The sequence below is a fragment of the Diabrotica virgifera genome, chromosome 10 (assembly GCF_917563875.1).
Source record: "Diabrotica virgifera virgifera chromosome 10, PGI_DIABVI_V3a".
NCBI classification, from domain to species: Eukaryota; Metazoa; Arthropoda; class Insecta; order Coleoptera; family Chrysomelidae; genus Diabrotica; species Diabrotica virgifera.
In genome coordinates, this window is record NC_065452.1 from 85,854,470 (window position 1) to 85,870,489 (window position 16,020).

Genomic DNA, 16,020 nt, shown 5'->3' on the forward strand with positions numbered 1-16,020 from the left:
AGAATTAAAAATTATGTTTAATGTGCAATTCTATCCTACTATTTAAATATTGTGAGCTATAAAGGCACTTTACTGAGCGAATTTCTTGAGCGAAATTCACATTTTTTACACATCGACTAAAATCGATACAATTTTATATAAACTTATGTTTATGATTGCATCTTGGATTTTAGACCGTGCAGATCTTTTTATGACGAATAATTTTTGTTCGTAAAATTAATAATAAAACAGTTATAAATGAAATTGATGATGGGTAGGTATCTCTAATTTGAGAAAAAAATTAAATATTTTCTTTTTATTAGAAGAATGTAGATAATAGTTACATTATTATAATAATTATTAATTATTTAATTATAATAATAACAACTATTGTATATATTAGAACACAGTTTTTAATTCCAAACAATTTTTCGTAGTAACAATAGTTTACAACAGTGTGAAAAAAAAGTACTTTAATTTTGATCGAAATTCATATTTTTTAAAATACCTCCTATAATATAGATAAAATTTGCTATCTGATGATTGAATCGTAGGTTTTAGACGATGCAGAACTTTTTACGAATTATAACTTTATTTCGTAAAATTAAAAATAAAAAGGTATCCCGTAATATATGTGCCCAACTTAAGTAGACACACTGTATATTATACAATATAATATACATAATACATAAATCATTGGGTAGACAGCACCAAAAATTTGTAACCTGCCATTTAACATTACCTACATTAAAATTAATAAGTAATATTTATTTATTTGATATTTCAATTCTTTTACAGTTTATATGAAGTAATATATTTTTGAAATAATATGTATGTTACTAAAATATTATTTTTATATTATTTCGATATTTAATTGATTTTTTTCTATCGATAAAAACTTAGTGGCGGTTCTAGCCAGGGGCAGGGGGCAGCTGCCCCCCCCCCTACAGTTTTTACAGTACTTTTGTACTATAATTTTCGTTAAAAAGGCACGTTATCTTGTTTATTCACCGGTTGTGTTCCCTTGCCCCCCACTTTTTTTGGTCTAGAACCGCCCCTGTATAAACTGAATATGTACAGAAACTGAGGGTGTCCAATAATGGGCACATTTGACATAATATTCAAACACATTTTTGCTATATTTTATATAAATGTCTTAAAACAATTTTAAAAACTTATATGAATAATATAATAATTAAGCTCCAAATTTTTGGAGCCTAAACTTTGAAAAATGTTTGTAGCATAATGTTTAATGGTATCGACTTTTCCGGGAGTTCATTTGATACATATTTCTAAGTACTTTGACAAGTGTTCAGTAAATATATTTTATAAAATGCACCGTTTTCCCGTTATTTGAGCTTGAATACATAGATGTGGGTACTAGCCGAAAAAAAATATACATTCCATCACCTATAACTCACTTTTTATTAATTCTCAAAGGCTTTTCGAATAAGAAATCTCTTTTATTTTTTATTATCTTCAATTTTGGTAATCATAACTATTTTGATAAAACTTTCACCTATCACCTGATCACCTATAACTCACTTTTTATTAATTCTCAAAGGCTTTTCGAATAAGAAATCTCTTTTATTTTTTATTATCTTCAATTTTGGTAATCATAACTATTTTGATAAAACTTACAGTTTTTGAATTACAGTGGAACCCCGATAAGTCGGCCCCCGATAACCCGGAAGTCCGGCTAACCCGGACCGATTTTCATCAGACAAAAATTTAACAAATAAACAATTTAACAATTTTATCAAATAAAAATGTATGTAGGTCAAATAATATTTGAGAGATAATGTGTATTTGTGTAATTTGAACACATATAAGTATGTACAACAGTAAAAATGATTCATGCACACGGCGGCAGGCAGAGCGACCGTCTCAGCTTATCGGAAAGAACAGGCACCTGTCTGTATTCCTTTTCCGTTATTTATGTCAAACTGTCTTAGCATTGTTTAAAATAGACGTGACTATTTAAAAATTCTTTTTTAAAACAATGGCCTTAGTCTGTTCTTAAATAACAACATTGTTTTAATCACTTCCGTTCTGTAATCGTGCTTCAGATTGTGTTTGCCTGATTTTTGTCTACGTAATGGTAACAAAACTGTAATGTTAACAAAACGTAAAAATGTTGTGACAATGGAAAAGAAACTAGAAACATTAGGTAGGATTGATAAAGGCGAATCTTTAAAATAAATGTATTGCAGCATCATAATATGATATTATGATACCATAGGTCTGGATCCCGCGTATGAAAAAAAAGTTGATTAATAGCAAGCTAAAAATTTGTTAATAGCTTAAGGGTGTCTAGTCGGATAAACTTTGATATATGAGAACACTGGAACAGGGGCAGTTTTAATTGTGGAACAGGTAAAAAATCTGGAACGGTCAGAACACGAAAATGGCACATTTGTTTTGTCCGACAGAACAGACATAAACTCTCCGAACAGAGATTAAACTCTCATGCAAAAATCAGACTGCTATTTATCACCTGTCATAATTCCTGTCATTTGACATATTCTACATGTTCCACTCATTAAAACGCCAATTTTGTGATAAATAGCAGTCTGATTTTTGCATGAGAGTTTAATCTCTGTTCGGAGAGTTTAAGTCTGTTCTGTCGGACAAAATACATGTGCCGTTTTCGTGGTCTGACCGTTCCAAATTTTTAGCCTGTTCCACAGTTAAAACTTCCCCTGTTCCAGTGTTCCCATATATTAATGTTTGTCCGACTAGACACCCTTAAGCTAATAACAAATTTTCAGCTTGCTATTTATCAACTTTTTTTTCGTACGCGGGATCCAGACCTACCATATTATGGTGTCGGTACATCTCTACAGTATGACTGAGTTTTTTACCAAGAAATGAACAAAACTCTACACTCTATACAACTATACGTAATTTAGATGTGTACTGTGCATATGTGTTTCATGTTTTTGTAATTATAATGGAGGTTATTTATTAATTTTTACTATATTCTCCGGCTAACCCGGATTTTCGATAACCCGGATCGGCCGCGGTCCCGATTAATCCGGGTTATCGAGGTTCCACTGTATTTACGAAAAACCGCTTTACATCATGCATTTAATTCACGAAAAATTCAAATCTTTGATCTTAATAACTCAAAAAGTATTGATTTATTTTAATAATTAGGGGTAATAAATTTTGCTTAAAATTTGTCCCTCTATCGATTAGCGGGGTTATTTTTAATAAAATAGTTTTCACCTCTGAGAAGGGGTGGCATCCACCCCCAGAGTAAAAGCGCACGTTGGCACCATATCAGTTTTATTTCTTGAGGTATGCTCTAACTACTCACCAATTTTCATGTAAATCGATGCAGGTTTAACAAAATAGGAGGTGAAAACCTTTAATGACTCCGTTAACTTTCCCCTTTCATCCCTTATTGCTACTCCCTGTATCCACTGAGGTGTCAGCCTGAAAGGGGTCATAATTGTCAACATACAATCGACACATTTCACATGCCAAACTCCATATTACTTATGACGATGATTTCTCGCCTCTAGCTCTTAGACTATATTAACACCCAACACAACAAACCACACCTTCTTTTAAGGTGCTAATATGTGAATTTTACCAATTTTTCAATATTTTGCGCTACCGCATATTAAAAGATATTGTCTTTTTCAAATTTATTTTGTATTTTTTAAATTATTAACTAAACAGTTTTCACTATAGCACGTTCAAATAATATTGGCTAAAGATTGTAAAAATAATTGAAAAATGTCTTGATTTCTGAAAAAACTAAATTTTAAGTATGATGCGCTAGCTGGTGGTTCAATATATAACTTTATTTTACTTTTCACTTTACTTATGTACCCCAAGCGCAAGTTTTCCGCGGTATAGCGATTAAAAAATGAAACATTATTTGTTTTTCGACCCACCCTAGTAGACATATTTGCCAATAATTTCTGAAACAAAGATGGGTTTCCATTCGTAATTACATTTATTTTTTAGTAGTAGCATCGCGGTCTCAAAAATTATGGCACAAATCATTATTTTTCTCCCTGGGTACGATAAATCCTTTTACCAGCCCCGTGCTGCTTGAAACTTCCGGCTTATTACCCTACGTTCAGTTACTTATTAATCTGTAACTAACAGGCTTTTATCCGTACACGGTTTTTCCATATTTCGACTTTTTAATTTGATCGAACACGCCCCGTCAACAATGAGCTCTACTAATAACAAGAGTCTCCCAACCCTTCAACTAAAATCCTCAACAAAGCATTCGAATCTGCGTTTCCGTTCACATCCTGCAGGCAATCTTCTCTCAAATGAAATTTTTAACTTATGTAACAATAAAAATATTTATTATGTTGGGGTCTGCTCTAGAGATACGCTTTCCTTTTTATTAATGCAGTAGGTAATTCTTGATGGTAAACAATAAAATCTTTTATCACTATCTGTATTTAAATTTTCCTAAAAATGCTACTTTACAGCAGTATCAGTACTTAATATTTCTTTAATGTCGTCGTACACGCCTCGAGAAATTACTTTTTTATGTAACTTCTTTTTGTCTCTTTTATTAAAAAGAAGAGGTTATTCACAAGGCTCCCTCACTTACGAAAAATTTAAACGAAAATTAAGAAGGCAATGAAAATGTTTTTATTGGGGTAGGAATATAAAAGCTTAAAGGAATGCTTAATATTGTCAAAATCTTTGTCTATTACTATATGTAGCCAGCTTCAGCTCTACAGTAGAATGGATAAAGCTAGATGGCAGAACATATTTGCAGAAAAATTGGTTCAAAATCAGGTTTGAAGACTACCATCAAAAATGGTAGAAATAAACGAAAGATTTGTTCAACAGAAATGTAGGAAGATGGACAGTAAATTAGGATAGAAATCTTACTACCATTTAGAGCAGGGGTTCACAACAGGTGGTAGGCGTACCACTGGTGGTACGTGGAAAGATTTCAGGTGGAACGCGTCGATCGCGTGGGTGAAACAAGCGATTACGAAGGGCCTTTTTCTGCGGAACTGCCAGTGTGTCTCTTCACCCCAGCACAAGTTTTCACCCGTCTCTTTAAACTGAGGTCAGAAGTTTTAATGCTGTTAACTGAAAAAAATAATGTCAAACTCAACACGCTGAACATGGGTCTTCAGAGAGCAAATACAGTACCCTTTACAGCTAATGAGAAAATAAACTAAAAGTTGGTTCTTTTATGTTTTCAAATACACGGGAAGGATGTCTCTGCATTTCCGACGCTGTCATCATTTTTTGACGAAAACGAAATATCTCCAATACCAGATGTGGTTGCTGATATAATTATTCACTTGGAATCTCTTCAAGAAAGTTTTAATAAATATTTCTCTGAAGATTATTCCAAACTTGACTGGATCAGAAATCCTTTTGCAACAACCCCACCAAATGAGTTCGAATTACAGGATTGACATGAAACATTCATGTCAATGTATGATAAGTAATTGATTTAAGACGTGAACTTAATAAAAACTTATTTATTGTTTATTATTTATGGAAGATCCAAGCAGAGAATACATCAGGATATATTCTGTGATCCAAGTATTTTTTTGTTAAAGATGTTCTAAATTGTAAGCGTTCCATAGTAACAATATATTATTAACCCGCCGTTACACGGGTCTTCTATTGTGACGTGGTTGCACGCGTATGAGCGTCGCCCTCACCTACATCAGTTCGACTTATTTCGAGGAAGAATGAATGTCAACATGTATAAATATAAAATGGGTTGTATTCATATTATAGAAAGTCTCGTAAACCAATTTTTTTTATTAATTTAACAAAACAAAAGTAAAAATAATATACATAGATCAAAAGCAAGTTTTCTTAATTTTCAATTTCAGCAAGCCACTGAAGAAATTAACGTTCTTTACGCGAATTCATTTTACTAAAAATACAAATTAAAATTAACAACTGTTCTGAAGCTATTTCTTTGTGGCATTTATGTAATTAACTATTAATATTTTGTATTTTGATAACGACGTCCGAGGTCGAATTCGAAACGTCAATAAAATCAATTTTTCAAGTTAAATTGTGGCTTATTTCCCAATTAGAATAGGTAAATTTAAAAATGGGTTCTTAACCAGTGGCGCACCTAGAATTTTCCTCTGGGGGGAGGGGGGTTAGCTTGGGCACCGAAAGTTTTTTGTATTATTTGTGAAAGACAAGTTACATTTTCCTACTTTCTTTTATATATATTTCTATATGCTCTGGGTGGGATTTTAACCCCCAAACCCCCCGCTCGGTGTGCCACTGTTCCTAACCTAATCGAAACAATAATATTTTAATTAAACCTACCTAAATATTAAATAAAAACCTAAAAGTTTCTTTGAGATAACAGAAACGTGATTTCACCGTGATTGCACGCGCAGTGAGGAATTCCCTCACTTGAAGAGGGATGTCTCTTCTTTCAACTATCACACAGCATACTGACCACCTGAAATATTCTATAACTTTTTCATACCCTCTCATGAACCATGCTAAAGGCATTCCTGGGTGCTTAAGGTTATCGTATTAGTTTACACAGTTTCATTGGTTATAAACAAATATGGTGAGGGATTCCCTCATAGCGCGTGTAATGGCGGGTTAAGAAATCACTTCAACACAGTTTTAAAGAGAAATCCTTAAGGGGATGGGTACGTATTTTCGGCTGCAATGCGAATTTTTTTCGAATCCTGAGAAAACTAATAAGTATTTTTGAAAAATTTAAACGCAGAATGAAAGATTACGTTCTTACCGATGACCAAAAGTCCCTGAAAACTTCTATAATGTTTATTTTAATAAATTACAGGGGTGAAAGACTAAGAGAAAATGTAGTGTGATTTTTAATTTCAAATATCTCATTCAAAAGAAACTTTTTATTTATTCTAACGAGCCCTCGATAATAATTTAGTCTTTCATTCTGCGTTTAAATTTTTTAAAAATATTTATGAGTTTTTTCAGGATTCGAAAAAAATAGACACCATGTCCGTGGTGATATTTTCCAAATCGAACATTCGCTATTTTTGTCATACAACGCACTAAATCAAATACATAGAATATGCTGACAAGATAGTGACAGTTTTAAATATTTGACATGGCATCGGGAATGTTTTGAGTTGTTGATTAAAAATAATATTGATAGTATATTTGATAAATAATTGATTTAAGACGTGAACTTAATAAAAACTTATTTATTGTTTATTATTTATGGAAGATCCAAGCAGAGAATACATCAGGATATATTCTGTAATCCAAGTATTTTTTTGTTAAAGATGTTCAAAATTGTAAGCGTTCCATAGTAACAATATATTATTAAGAAATCACTTCAACACTTTTCCTCTTTTCTCGATTTAGTATTAGTTTTTGTTGTACATATAAATTATTACAATCACTGAATACATAGTTAGTGAAAAAATTATCACATTTATTAACTGAATTAATAATTTGCAATTATATAAATAACAGTTATGGGCTATTCCACGAATATACGACTGTCTTGGATTATCGCGACAACGCATATTTTAGTGTGCAACATAAGAAGTGCGAAAGTAAATGGCTCTAATAATTGTTCCAATAAACAACAATATATTTTGCAATTTACTTTCGTTCTTCATAATTTTCACAGTAAAATATTCGTTGTCGAGATATTCCACAACAGACGTATGTTCGTGGAATAGGGTATATCCAAGAAAATTCAAAAGCCATCTCTTTAAAGTTAATGATGATATTGTAATGTAGAATGACATTCTAGTAATGTTTAAATATCCATACCAGTGTGAATTTAACTACACGTAATTAGCCGTGTAAGACAGAAAAAGAAGGGACAGCCATAAAATATTTGCGAATTATGTACCGATGGCCTTAATTGACTTTTGGATAAAATAAAATAAGCCAGTGAACATATTTCTGATAGCAAATATGTTTCTAAAAAAAAAGAATTTGTGTGTACTTTGTACGCACGTAAGAAGTTATACTTCTATTATATGATTTAAACGAAGTTAATATACTTTTTATTTATATTTTATTTAAATATTAAACTAATTTATACTTACTACTTCTCAAACATTTTTATTAAAACAGTGCCAAAAATTAAAATAATAAAAGAATAAAACAAACACAAACACATTAAAAATGCCACAAATGATTTCTGAACATTAATTGTCGGAAATTTTTTTAACTAAATACGTATTTTCTGAAAATAAAATTATATAATAAATATACTTACCATCATAAAATGTATAAAAAAAATAAATAAATAAAAGTTTTTATTGGGATTCGAACCAGCTATCAGCGCGGTTGATATATTGGAGTTCATTCGCCTTAAACGCTTCGCCACGGAGGCAATGTGTCATTATGTGCGAAGATCGACTAACTAAACGGATTAAGCTTTTGACATTTTTTGTATTAAATAGTGTGTTGTTACTGCCTTCTGGTTCTAATTAATTAAAAAGACTAAACACGTCTTACTATATATTATATTTTATTCACTGGTATCCAATATCTAAACAATAACATTAATGATTCATAGCGCCTCGCCTTACTACATACTAACTTCTAATAATTATTTGTATATCTATATCCATACTGATTGCTCAGCGTGTTTTTATACCTATCTGAACCATAACAAATATAGTTCAAGTTCACTCGTAATAAACATGTGATACAAACTATAAGCTATTGTTTTTATGTATGTTCAATACCCTAAAGGTTAATAACATCATATTTAAATTATGATTTATACAGAGGGTTCATAATATACCACATCTCCGCCGTTTTTAAAAAAGAAAGTCCTAAGAAGAGAAGAAGAATATCTGACGGTATATTCCTCTTTCCCTTTTACAAAATGTTTATGGTTACCTAATACTATTTTCAAAAATTAAATTTCCTAACTATCCTAACTAACTGTAACATGGTACGTTTCAGAGTTTTTTTTTAATCCTAAAAATTGTTTATTATTATCACTAATTCACTTTCTGTTCCGTCTTGCTTTTTAGTCTTTTCTCCATTCACAAAACAGTGTCCACATAAAAACAGTGACTAAACCTATCGGGATTTTTAATATAGTCTTTTAGTGCCTATATGCATCTCCTATAAGCAGGGGAATAATCTAATCTACCTAACTAAAAATCTCGTATCTAACTAAAAGTCCTAAGCTAAGCTAATATTACTCGAATAAGTAAAAAAAAATGTATCCTTTACTCTATTAATAATTCCTATTTCAGTCTTCTTTTGATTTATTTATATATGTCTTACTAACTTTAAAATATTGTACCTATAATAAAAATGTAATCTCTCTAAAAATTTCTAATATTTCTCTAAACTTCTAATAACTCTTTTGTAGCTATAATAAAGATTTAATCTCTGTTGCTGAATGTCTAAAAATTTCACTTTTTGTGTCCCTTTGCTTACTATCTACTAACACTTATTGTAAGATATTGTCTATCCTTAATTCAAACACTTCCATTTTCCGCGAAAATTTAACCTGAATTCATTATCTACATTTAAAAATAAGTTATTTATAATTAACATTACTTTAGTTAGAGAAAAAAAATTTTCAACTTTAATTCTTAGACATAATTCAATGATTAGCTACTTATTTGATATTATTCTTAATTCTGCTTTATTTTGACATTTCTGACAAATTTTATGTTCCTTCTTCCATTTTCCCACATATTTTAATAAAATTATTTTTTTCTCTCTCTCTTCTTCTTGTCTGGTACTATAACTATATTTCTTCATTTTTCTCCACATAATAACACTTCTACAGTGTACATAATTCATCTTCATATACATATTTCATATAACAATCATATATCATTTATCTCATGTATCATTTCATATAACATCATAATCATCACTTCATATACTAGCTCCGATACCTTCGTTTTACCTTAATAAAAGAGGTTTCACTCGGATGTCTTAGTTCTCTGCCAATATTAACCCGAATTTTCGCCCTGATCTGTACGCACCATTAAAGTGGTATAGTTAACTCAAAACACGAAATAGGTATTTTATGCGGTTCAAATTCTTCTAAAAATATCACAACCTCAATCCCTTGCTTTGAGGCCGTTGTTTATTCACGAATAATCATGAATAAAATAGGTACCCTTCAAAACACAGAGTGGGTCTCTAATAAGCGTTCAAGCTTCTATAAATCACTTAGTACCTTCCTAATTTGACAAGAGCAGTGGGTTTCTTATTGTCTCAAGTTGCCTCATAATATTTAGCTTATAATATTGTTAGTTCTTCTTCTAATCTATATAGTTCTTCTTCAAATTCCTTATCTCGACTCATCAGGTCGGTTCGTTAAAAATATATCTCTTGCTTATAGCAATGTTTGTTGTATGTCATCCCTAATCATTAATCATTAAAAAAATATCATTTATCACTCAAAAAATATTAATTCAGGTTCATATCATACAAAATTTAACACAAAATCGATTAAAATGTATCTATAGAATCAATAAATATCAATAATAAAAACAACTGGCTAATAAAAATTCAATAATAGTATACATATTCGTCAATAAAAAAATAGCATATGCAAAAGTTAGATAAACATATTCAAAATCAGTTCATATCTCAAAATTCGATAGAAATTTTTGAAAAAAAAATTCGAGATTCCATAAAATATTCAAAAATAACCGGACTAAAAATCGAAATCGGATAGAGATTTTTCAAATAAATTCAATAAAAATTCAATAATAACATATATAATAAACTTTGATAAAAATATTCAATTCAAAAAATCACTTCATGTTTCAAAATTCATAGATAAAAAAAAGTCGATACTTCATAAATTATTCAAAAATCAGCAAAGATAAATATTCAATGTTCAATAATAATATAAAAACGAGGGAAGCATTTTTAATAAAGATAGACATTCTTACTTACATTTTATCACTTTGTCTTTTCACTGTCGCTCACTGGGTTGATCGTCTTCCTGGTCCTGGTCGAACTCCCATTTTCGTCGTCGGTATTTCCACGCTGGCGCCACCATCTCTGCTCCTTTCAGAAGACCTCCTCTAGTCTGCAGGATCAGCCATGTATTAAATAGTGTGTTGTTACTGCCTTCTGGTTCCAATTAATTAAAAAGACTAAACACGTCTTACTATACATTATATTTTATTAACTGGTATCCAATATCTAAACAATAACATTAATGATTCATAGCGCCTCGCCTTACTACATACTAACTTCTAATAATTATTTGTATATCTATATCCATACTGATTGCTCAGCGTGTTTTTATACCTATCTGAACCATAACAAATATAGTTCAAGTTCACTCGTAATAAACATGTGATACAAACTATAAGCTATTGTTTTTATGTATGTTCAATACCCTAAAGGTTAATAACATCATATTTAAATTATGATTTATACAGAGGGTTCATAATATACCACATTTTGAATTAAATTAAATTATTTTGATTTTGAATTGAAATGATTTAGAACTGAAAAAATACAACAAAACAGAGTAAGAAAACAATATATTAGGTGAACATTGATAGAAATTTTGATGGTAATCAAATTATGTAAATAAAAATATTACATACTATGTATTTTGGTAGGTTCAAATAGGTAGGTACCTATGGTCCATTTACAATTATTACGTACCTGTTGCTTTTAAAAACTATTTAAATGTCACTACAATTATAAACTTTTTTGTTTCTGTCCTCACAACAATAAAACTAATATATGTATTACACATTTATTTACCTTCATATTGAACAATTATTTATTATTGACAGATCATTTCAACACTCAATCAGAGCCCGTATAACGACTAATACCATACTGTCGGTGTGCGCATGCGCGCAGATCAATATAAATTCAACCTCAATCTCAATCGCGCCTAAAGAAGTATAACTTCAATAAGGGGGCTTCCTTCCATTACACCCCCATCCCCCCATATCCGGTGTTTGGTGGTACGCCCAAAATCTTCGAAATATAGCAGGTGGTACGCAGTTGCTAGAAAATTGGGAACCCCTGATTTAGAGCATAATAAGCAATGTAATAAATTGCAATTCGAAGGACCACCCACTAGCGTGGAAAATAAAAACACAAGAATTAACAAATATGTAATTTAATGACTAACTTTGTGACTATAACTAAGTTAAGACCTGGTCAAAGTTTTAACGTAAAGTCCTTGCATTTAAACCGCCGTTTTAATGTCTAATTTACAATATTACTCAAAACACCACACGAGAGCACTGTTGCAGTTTAAATGTCACTGATTCATACATAAACCAAGAATGTTTTCTTTACTATTAATAAACTTGATTAATAATACGCGTTTGCTAAACGTGTAGCTTTTAAACTATTAGCTAATTGGTAGAGACACACAATAACTAAAATCCTAACTAATAAATGCGTCGACTGGTCGAATACTTGTTCACTACAAATACGTGAGAGTTGAACCCTCTAACCAAGAAGCGTCCATCTAAGATGACTTACAATTCGACACTGACTACTTAAAATTATAATTGCAATGCCAAGCCAAGCCAAGCCGAAGGAGTAAGCGGGGTACAACTTCAAAATTTCTAGAAGTAAATATCTAAAATCACAAACCATCTTTTGAATATTTGCTAACAAGAATTTCTGGGGAATACCAGTGTCGTAGCAACACGTAAACTATTCAAATGTCATGATTTATCAACACCCATAAAAATCAGGTTACTACGATGTTGTATCATTCCTATATTGAGCCGTGGACTCTTACAGACGCCACCTGCAAGAAAATTGAGGCTTTAGAAAAGTGGCTTAATCGTCGAATCCTGAAGATATCTTATACCAACCACGTTACTCATCAGGATGTTTTATTAAGGATACAAAAAGAAAAAGAGCTATTAACCACAATAACAACAGCGAAAATCGAATACCTCGGTCACATCACTAGAAACAGCGAGAGAGAGAGAGAGAGAGAGAGAGAGAGAGAGAGAGAGAGAGAGAGAGAGAGAGAGAGAGAGAGAGAAGTGGACCGCTTTAACTAATCTTATAGGGAAAAGTAGAAGAAAAACGATGACCAGGAAAGTGAAGGATTTCCTGAGTGAAAAAACTACGCACGTGGTTCAACACAACAACAACAACCACAAATCTTTGCAGAGCGCCAGTGTGCAAAGTACAGATTGTCATGATGGTCGCCAATATCCGAAACAGATAGGCACTATAAGAAGAAAATATGCATGGAATTAAACAGACGTTTTCTATTTATATCAGCCCCATTAAAATGAACATCTGGTTATTGGAACGGTTTAAAAACCACCCTGTACTACCCAATTAATTACGTTACACGTGCTGATAATATAATCAGCTTATATTTTCTAATTAATCCCCATAATCCCTGGTCCAAATACGATTTTAATTCTACCTGCATTATTACTGGAATATTTTTCCTGATTGCTACAGCCGTCATATAACATCATAACGTTTTTTGCTCATAAATCTTAAAACTAAAAGACCGAAAACATGTGCAGTGAAAGGTAACATCATGACATAAGGGTGCTTTCTCTGCGACGTTGTCAACCCTAAATAATTTCCGCAGAACATAAGATAACTCAGATCTAACGATTGTAAGTTAAAATTTTGTTAAACTAACAATAGTCTGTAACAGATATGGGCAAACTATTTAGGCGGAGGGCAACACAAAATAAAAACATTCTTTACGCGAACCGACAAAAAATTTATTTATAAAGTTTTTATTAGCGATAAACTTTAAAATTTAATTTTACATCCCAAGTATAAAATTTGTATTTTATTTTTTTTATGATTATGTGCATAAATAGTAAAAAATATTGAAAAGGTTACATAAATAGGTAGTAGAGTATAAATGTGTATGTGACATATTGAAACTGAGACTGAGCTTCTAAAAGTTGTTCGTACTCTGGCAGACATTGGGATGAGCCGATTCACAGGAGTTAAGCTAAGTACTGGTCAGTCAATCGGTTTCTAAGGCTGTTATTGCGATGCATCGTAGTAGAAAACACCTGTTCACAGATTTAGGAATATGAAAACATCGTAATTATTATCTTCTAAGCATGAAATTTCAGGTTTGGAAAACTTGATTCTGATATGGCCTTGTAAAATTCCGTTTTAGAAACATTGAGATATAGTTGCTTTAATTCAGTGTTCCATTGCAACTCAATAAGTTAGAGCTGCAATTCTGATTTTACTGATTTTCAGTCCACATTAAACGGCATGTTGAAAATGTCCAGGTCCTGTTGGATATCCCCCGTGTGGAGGCGGGCCGCTCAAGTAGAATACCTCCACAGCTTCTCCTGCTCATCGTAAAAGGCGACAAATTGGAGCAGCTGACCGCTGTCCTTCAACCCAGCTCCTAACCTGTCCCTGTGTGATAGTTATTACCCCCCAACTATCATATGACACCCACCCCTACCATCAAACACGTCCTGACACCCAAACCTATACCCGAGGAGAAAACCTCCACGAATTTAAAAAACCAGTGGAGGAAACCACTGAAAACAAACGGATATGCATAGGGACTGCGGCTATGCACCATCCTAGTATACCGCCACCCCAACCTCAAGGTGTAACACCATCGTGCCGAAGGGGTGCATGGCTCAGGGGTAACATAGTGGGCTACAAGCGATGCCTAAGGGAGATGGCGAACCCGAGGGGAAAACAGCCTTGGCGGGGCAAGGGCGCACTGCCCCACTGGACAGATCAACACGACCCAACTCGTGGGAAGGAAGATGGGACAAAAAAAGAAAAACAAAAAAGGCGGAAGAGAGAGAGCAGCGGGGGCGAAAAAGAAAACAGAAGTGGCGGGGAAAAAGAAAGGGACGAGAATCAAGGGGAGAAAAGACGGAGAAGAGAAGTGGAAGAAAAGGAAGACCCCGGATCTAGAACCAGAGCAAACAGAAGCAAGGGAAAAGAAAGAGAATATAAGAGGGAAACAAGAGAAGAAAGAGAGGAACTGCAAACCAAGAGAGAAGAAGAAAGAAAGAGAATAGGAAGAGAAAAAGAGGGAGAAGAGAACAGACAGAAGGACTAAAAAAACGAAGAGTCAAAGGAAAGAAAACGCAAGGGAAGAAGAAGGGGAATCGAGCAGCTCTGACAGCGGTTCCGATGATGAATCGGAGGAAGAGGAGCAAACACCCAACTGTAACGCAAGAACAAAGTTGGAACGCCTCCAGGATAGTGTAGCGGCCCTTGAAAAACTCATGGTTGAGGTGCCAAATACAAGGGTTGCCATAAATCAGGAGGTCGACAAACTGAGAAACCGGTTGTTCGATTATACCGAGGAACTGGAGGAAAGCAAGAAGAAAGAAGAGGTTCGAAGGAAGTCTGTTTGCACGATATCCAGAGGTGTGCAGACGAACATGGAGCCCTTGAAAGTCAAGAAAATGGCGACAATGGGTGTTCAAGTGGACCTAGAGAACCCAGAAGCCATTAAAAGGAGGGTGAACGCCATCCCGGAAAAAATGGCAATATGCGAGTACGAGGAAATAACAGAGTTCTTAAATGAGGACTGGCCGGAGGAAGTCTTCCAAAGAACTGAAGTAAAAGAGGGGGACATCTCTGATGTAGCAGCAGACGTGGCAGTATTTGTTACCAACAACGACGAGGACAAAAAAGCCATGGAAACGGTGAAAGGTATGTTTCCTGACCTACCAGGTGATCCAGCGGAGGTGGATGAGGATGGAGGCCTGGGAACTGTGAGAGTCGCGATGTCTGCTCATGTAGATGGAACGTGGATTGACAAGGAGACATATGGATTCAAACTTCTCCCAAACAAGAAGGAAGAACTCGAGTCGGTGAAGTTCCTCAAGACATGCAGGAAACTGGTACAGAAGATGGAGGAGCTAGGAAGAGAAAGAGTGGGAATCCACACGCCAACATCACTAGGAGTTGAGACATCGAGGAGAATCCTGGAGTGGGCAGCAAGAGGAAGGGGTGTGGCGATCACGCTCCTAGGCAAAAAATCCATAAGAGTGTGGGCAAACATTAACACCAAGCCCAGAGAACAATGTGGAGTAGTACTTATCAGCAAAAACAAGGAAAAATCATTTGTGGACCTTATGGCAGAAGTGA

At 33.3% G+C, this 16,020-nt stretch overlaps 1 protein-coding gene across 1 annotated transcript; it reads left to right on the forward strand.

Moving 5' to 3' along the window:
- The first annotated feature begins 14,476 nt into the window (after positions 1–14,476).
- LOC126893103 (cilia- and flagella-associated protein 251-like) lies at positions 14,477–14,980 on the forward strand. The gene has a single exon (XM_050663048.1). The coding sequence runs from the start codon at positions 14,477–14,479 to the stop codon at positions 14,978–14,980; it is 504 nt and encodes a 167-aa protein (XP_050519005.1).
- Positions 14,981–16,020: the final 1,040 nt, after the last annotated feature.

Bases quoted from the DNA above. Each gene is read 5' to 3' on its own strand.
- LOC126893103 (XM_050663048.1), top strand. From the start codon at position 14,477: ATGCACCATCCTAGTATACCGCCACCCCAACCTCAAGGTGTAACACCA.